This window comes from Orycteropus afer, unplaced genomic scaffold (genome assembly GCF_000298275.1).
Source record: "Orycteropus afer afer isolate SDZICR_OR568_19922 unplaced genomic scaffold, OryAfe1.0 scaffold00037, whole genome shotgun sequence".
Lineage (NCBI taxonomy): Eukaryota > Metazoa > Chordata > Mammalia > Tubulidentata > Orycteropodidae > Orycteropus > Orycteropus afer.
The window spans coordinates 13,905,206-13,911,729 of NW_006921624.1; the positions used below are offsets into that span (position 1 = coordinate 13,905,206).

Consider the following 6,524-nt stretch of genomic DNA (forward strand, 5'->3'; position numbering starts at 1 on the left):
CTTCTCCAGGAAAGAAAGGAAAGTCACAACCCAGAATTCTGAGATAGCAAGCTCTTAAAAGAAGATTCAATGATAATTTACCTGCCTTTAAATCTGGAGTCAAACTTTGAACCTCGAGACAAAGAGCGAGCCTTAGTGAAGGTAAATCCTGAAGGAAGACGCTGAGCACGTCTCTTAGGCCGGAGGGAGGAATCTGAGATATTTACAATGGTGAGCACTGGAAGTTTATCTGAGAAAAGACACCAGAAAATATGCAACGTGTCACTTAGAGAAGGAGATCAAAAGAAATACTTTAGGGACCATGTGAGGAAGGAAAGAGGCTGGTGAATTCACCTTCAGTATCCAGGGGAGTTTTGTGAGGTAAACGCAGGATTCGAGGGTGGCCCCTCTCAATCCTGCGAATAGCTGCCCAGCATTGGGGGTGCTGACAAACAGCAGAGCTGCACGTGGTTTCATCCCACTGGTTCTTATCTGGCAAGTTCATAGCTACAAATGGTTCAGGACAAAAGCCAAGCCTGCAGCTTCCTAGCCTTCTGGAGAAACAATCACAAATTAGAGAGCATTATGTTAGCCCTGCAGTCCAGATCTCACTCTGGGGATCACAGGATAATTAAGGATTTGGTAACAAACAAGTCTGAAAACATCTCAGTGTGAGGCAGGATGGCAAGAGTTTGGGAGCAGATTGACTTCAGAAGGTCTCCTAATTGACTATTTAATAGGTGAGTGACCTGGGACAATCTGTTTCCTCATCTGTAAAATGAGGATAAGCTTATTTCAAGGGGTTATTACAAAAATTAATTAATTAATATTAAAAGGCCTGACATATGTTGTTGTTTGGTGCCATCGAGTTCACTCAAGACTCATAGCAATCCATGTAACAGAGCAGAACCATCTCATAGATTTGCTAGGCTGGAGTCTTTATAGAGTCTTTAGAGAGAGAGATCTGATGACGGTATTGTGGTTAGGTGGTTCAAACCCACCTGCTCCTACATGGAAGAAAAGTAAGGCAGTCCGCTTCCGTAAAGATCTACAGCCTTGGAAACCCTACAGGGCAGTTCTACTCTGTCCTATAGGGTCGCTATGAGTCAGAATCAACTCAATGGCAGTGGGTATGTTTTGTTTTTGCTTTTGTTTAAAATCTTTATAGAAGCAGGTGTGGAGTGTCTGACATATAGTTCATAATATACATTAGCACCCTGCCCTTTCCCCTTTCATAATCATTAGAGACAAGATGCCACATTTCCAAAAAGACTTTTCAAATTACAACTAAATGAATTACACGAGTGCCTCAGATGGCTCAAAAACACACCAACCAACCACTTTCCCCTTGGAAGACATGACTTAATTTTTCAATATGTCCCAATTCCCTTGCAGTCAGCTAACATACCCAGTAGGAAGAAATGGGTTTGTTCAAACAGTAAAGCAATAGCCTTGATACAGTTGCATCCAAGGCCATTGGATTCCCATTTACTGGCTAGAGGTCTTCAGCAAGTGACTTTACCTTTCAGAGCCTGTTTCCGCCTATAAAGTAGGGGAAAATAATCCCTAAGGAGGATCGCAGAAGCATTCAAAGAGAAAATGTGTATTTATATGTAATATATGTTGTTGTTGTTGTTATGTGCTGTCGAGTTGGACCCGACTCATAGCGATCCCTCCTTGGGTTTCCACGGCAGTATCACTACAGAAGTAGATTGCCCCATCTTACTTCCAAGGAGTGGCTGGTGGGTGTGAACCGCCAGCCTCCTGGTTAGCAGTCAAGTGCCTTAGGCACTATGCTACCAGAGCTCCCAATTACACATTATATGTGTAATATATAATAGGCAGATAATGGGCATTCCATAGCACTTAATTGGGCTCATGAGGAACATGTGCATAGACCAAGAGGTAACCAACCGTTCAAACAGAACAAGGGAATACTGCATGGTTAAAAATCAGGAAACATGTGGGTCAGGGTTATATCATTTCACCATACTTATTCAATCTGCATGCTGAGCAAATAATCCAAGAAGTTGGACTGCATGAAGAATGCAGCATCAGGATTGGAGGAAGACTCATTAACAACCTGCGATATGCAGATGGTACAACCTTGCTTGTGAAAATGACTCGAAGCACTTAGTGATGATCAAAGACAACAGCTGTTAGGCGGAAGTAAACCCAAGCCACCAATATGTCAGTTGGCAGCTTCCTCCAGGTGTCAGGCCCTAATAAGACAACCGAAGTGACAGAACCCACCCAGGCTGGAAAGTCCCATGCAATGACAAACTTCCTCCTGCGAAGCCCCCTCATGCTAATTAGGTGCAGACCCGTGCTAACAGCTAATTGGACCTTGTCATTTCCTTGGAGGACCCTGTCATTTCCTTAGTGTCCCCAATTAGGTCCTCTCTGTGTCTGTAAGAATCTATCCCCCCTGCCCGGGGGTGCGACTTCTCTGGCCTTGATGTTAGGGCACAAGAACCTCGCCCAGGAGTGGTAATAAACTGCTTCTCTGAAACAACTCCGTGTCCTGGTGACTCGGCAGCTCTGCATTACAACAGCCTTCTATAGATTACACGGCAGCTCTGCATTACAACAGCCTTCTATAGATTACACCTCAACATAAACAAAACAAAAATCCTCACAACTGGACCAATAAGCAACATCATGATCATGCAGGAAAGATTAAAGTTGTCAAGGATTTCATTTTACTTGGAAGCAGCAGTCAAGGAATCAAATGATGTATTGCATTAGGCAAATCTGCAAAAGACCTCTTCAAAGTGTTAAAGAACAAAGACGTTACTTAGAAGACTCAAGTGTGCCTGACCCAAGTCATGGTATTTTCAATAGCCTTATATGCATGTCAAAGCTGGACAATGAATAAGGAAGCTCCAAGAATTGATGCCTGTGAATTATGGTGTCAGCAAAGAACATTAAACATACCATGGACTACCAGAAGAACAAACAAATCTTTCTCAGATGAAGTATAGCCAGAATGCTCCTTAAAAGCAAGGATGGTGAGACTTGGCCTCCTGTACTTTGGTCATCTTGACAGGAAGGACCAACCACTAGAGAAGGTTATTATGTTTGGTAAAAGGTCAGCGAAAAAGAGGAAGACCCTCAGTGAGATGGACTGACACAGTGGCCGCAACAGTGGGCTCAGACATTAACTGTGAGGACGGCACAGGACTGGGTAGTATCTTGTTCTGTTGGACACAAGGTCGCTAGGAGTCGAAACTGACTCCATGGCACCTAACAACAATGTATGATAGGTGCTCAACAAATGTCATCTCTAAAGAAGCTGTAGGTAATCGTGACCGCCGTAATAGGTCTGTAAAGGCAGTACCTGTTTTTTATTTGACACATATTTATTGACTACCAAGTATGTCCCAAGGAGGGTTCGCTATGAGTCGGGTCACACTCGATGGCAAATAACAACAATAACAAACCAAGTATGTGATGGGAACTGTTCTGAGCACAGAGAACAGTAATGAACAAGACAAAGTCCCTGTTCTAAAGTGCTTATAATTTAGAAGAGTTAGCAAACTTTTACCCTGGGATTACGCCTAGTCTGTGACTTGTTTTGTTTGGCCTGTATTTTGAGACCAATATTTAAACACTGAGATTGTCCATAACGTCCAGATTTCTGGATCCCCTTAAAAATCAATGTATCTTCCAATACGGGGCTCGATTCCAACACGACAGCACCTGGCTGCAGCTGATTAGCTTCTGACATCCTTAAACAGTACCTATTCAAACGTTCCCCACCAGACACTGTTGTTGTTATGTGCCGTCGAGTCGGCCCCGACTCATAGTGAGCCCTCCTTGGGTTTCCGAGGCAGTATCACTACGAAAGTAGGATTGCCCAACCTTCCTTCCGAGGAGTGGCTGGTGGGTTTGAACCGCCAGCCGTCTGGTTAGCAGGCAAGTGTCTACTATGCTACCAGAGCTCCAGACACTACAACCTCTAAATGAAGCCATCCCGTTTGCCGTTTATCATCACATTTGCTGTTTCCCTCAAAGTGGAGAAATATTTCTCCGTACCCATGTTTCCAATAAAAGGAAAAGGAAAAAGGTTGGCTTAAGAGCACCACACGTTTCAAGAAAAAAATAAGTTAAAGGCAATTTCTACTCGTTTAATATGAAAATAATACAAATTAAAACACCTTAACAAAACGGTGGAAATGTTTTTTGACTGGGAAGGATGTAGAGTGAACAAGCTAACAAGCTAAAAAGTAAATACAACTTTAACAGGGCTTGTCTTTCAATGTGACTATGAATTGCGTTATTCCTACATCCGGCTGCTTCCGGTCTTCATCTGCCCCGGACGCTAGCCAAACCCATCTCAATGCCGGCAGGCACAGTTACAATGAATTATCGCCTATTAGTCCTGTGCCGGCATACTTTGCAATGAATAAACTCTAGGTACTAGTTATCAATAATATGAACATTACAAAGCTAGGAGGAACGAAATAACTAAGAATGAACATCCGCTTCAGTAGAGTTACGAAAAGATTCTCCGCTTCGTTTCAGGAATGAGAAATGTAAAAAACGGGAATACGAAAACCCAAGTCAGAGTCCAACCCGAGGTAGGAAAACGCTTCCCTTAGCGCCGCGGCTACGTCAACAGGCCCCACCCCCCCCAGCCGCCTCTGCTTACTCCTTCTTCCACAGCGCTACCCTCCAGGCCCGGCCGTTGCCAAGCAGCGGCGCGGAGCACCATGGGAAACGGACGGAAGGCCCAATGAGCCAAATGTAATGTGATGAGAAAGCTACGAAAGTGTTGGTGGCATGAAGCAGAGAAATGACTTCAGGGCCGGACGCGCGGGGCACTGTGGGGACTGAAAGTAACCCTGGATGTCCAAAATCCTTGATGCGTGGGAACTGTGGGTGCACAGGCGACCTGAGGCGGAGGCGGGATTGGGGTGAGGCGCCAATGCTGCGCAGAGCACTGTGGGACACAGTGTGGGCCGTGTGGAGCGGAACGGAAGCCTCAGCGGGTCAGACGGCATCGACGCGGGAAGTCCGGACGCTGTAGCCAGTTGAAGGGGAGGCCGCGGCAGCGGCAATGGCAGAGAGGCCGGAGGACCTTAATCTGCCCAACGCCGTCATCACCAGGATCATCAAGGAGGCGGTGAGCGGGCCGGACTAGCGTGTGGGCCTGGGGCGGACGAGCGGGCAGGAGGGAAATCGGTAACGGGTCGTCAGCGTGGCTCATCTCGGCTCTCTTCGCAGCTCCCGGACGGCGTCAACATCTCCAAGGAGGCCCGGAGCGCCATCTCCCGCGCCGCCAGCGTCTTCGTGCTGTACGCCACGTCTTGGTGAGCGGGGCCGAGCTAGGGTCGAACCATTAGGGAGGCTGAGAGACCCCTGGCTCGGAGTTCTGGCCTGGAGCCCACAGAGTGCAATGACTGGGTGCTTGCTAGCTCAGTGGGCGAAGCTCGTTGTTCTCGTCTGGTTCTTACGGGGCCTGAAAGAACAGCAAAATAACCTTGCCTTTGTTCTTTTGTGCAGGGAATGGAGGGATTTCACACACACACACACACACACAAAATTCATGCATCCACATCGTTGGCTTGTCCATCCCACTCGGGATGCGCCTTCCCTGCCCACTTCCGAAGCATCCAGAGGGCCTCTCACAGCCTCTGAAGGGCCTTTCTTCTTTTCTTTCTCCTTCAGTGCCAACAACTTTGCAATGAAAGGGAAGCGCAAGACACTGAATGCCAGCGATGTGCTCTCAGCCATGGAAGAGATGGAGTTTCAGCGGTTCATTACTCCACTGAAGGAGGCTCTGGAGGGTAAGGACCTTTCGGTATTTCCTCAGCCACTTAGAAGATCGTCAGCCAGTACTGGGTGGGACTCGGACCTGTTCAGTTGACACCACCTCAGATCGGTTTTGTGATGCTGGGCAGGTTATTTTTCCTTCTGTACCTCAGCTTTTCCAACTGTGGAATGGAATGCGTTGCTGGAGTCTGGTTCATGCTTCCAAACCTGCCTCCTCACCCCCCCCTCCTTTCTTACAGCTTACAGACGGGAGCAGAAAGGCAAGAAGGAAGCTTCAGAACAAAAGAAGAAGGACAAAGACAAGAAAACAGATTCTGAAGAACAAGACAAGAGCAGGGATGACGACAATGATGAAGATGAGGAAAGGCTAGAAGAAGAAGAACAGAATGAGGAGGAAGAGGTGGACAATTGAATGGGACGGGAGGGAAGACCTTGCACCTTAGAAGGTACCACTTTGAAGCGTGGTACACATTCTGTGAAGCTTTTTCATGCTGGGTGGTGTAGTCTGAGGCAAAAGTGCCTGAGATGGAAAAAAAAACTGGCTGGAATTACCATCAGAACCAGTGCTTCCTAGACTCAGAGCAACTGAGTAGCAAAAGCTTGTCTTGCTTAACCAGTCTGAAGGTTATGACTTTTTGACAAGAGAGCTTCTGTGACGCTAATTAAATTAGCTAACTTGATCTCTCTTGTTTAGTTATGTATATGGTTAGGCAGTTTTTAATCCCCATTTCCTCCTTCTTCCCACCCCCTAAAAAGTAAGAACTTCA

At 46.5% G+C, this 6,524-nt stretch overlaps 2 protein-coding genes across 2 annotated transcripts in view; one reads left to right on the forward strand and one right to left on the reverse strand.

The window, feature by feature from the left end:
- The window catches only part of CUNH9orf43 (chromosome unknown C9orf43 homolog), a 16,327-nt gene extending 15,813 nt beyond the window's left edge, over positions 1-514 (reverse strand). Inside the window, exons 1-2 of the mRNA XM_007936763.2 lie at positions 334-514; positions 82-229 (exon numbers count right to left, since the gene is read on the reverse strand). Coding sequence (XP_007934954.1) covers positions 82-229; positions 334-484 — 299 coding nt within the window. The 5' untranslated portion in view covers positions 485-514. The remainder of the gene's footprint in view (positions 1-81; positions 230-333) is intronic.
- Positions 515-5,041: 4,527 nt separating this feature from the next.
- On the forward strand, positions 5,042-6,169 carry POLE3 (DNA polymerase epsilon 3, accessory subunit). Its single transcript, XM_007936693.1, has 4 exons — positions 5,042-5,107; positions 5,209-5,294; positions 5,653-5,771; positions 5,997-6,169. Exons 1-4 carry the CDS (start codon positions 5,042-5,044, stop codon positions 6,167-6,169), a joined length of 444 nt encoding a protein of 147 aa, XP_007934884.1.
- The last annotated feature ends 355 nt before the right edge of the window (positions 6,170-6,524 follow it).

Coding starts and splice junctions, on each gene's coding strand:
- POLE3 (XM_007936693.1), top strand. CDS start 5,042: ATGGCAGAGAGGCCGGAGGACCTTAATCTGCCCAACGCCGTCATCACC. Junction 5,108..5,208: donor CCAGGATCATCAAGGAGGCG/GTGAGCGGGCCG, acceptor CTCTCTTCGCAG/CTCCCGGACGGCGTCAACAT. Junction 5,295..5,652: donor GTGCTGTACGCCACGTCTTG/GTGAGCGGGGCC, acceptor TTTCTCCTTCAG/TGCCAACAACTTTGCAATGA.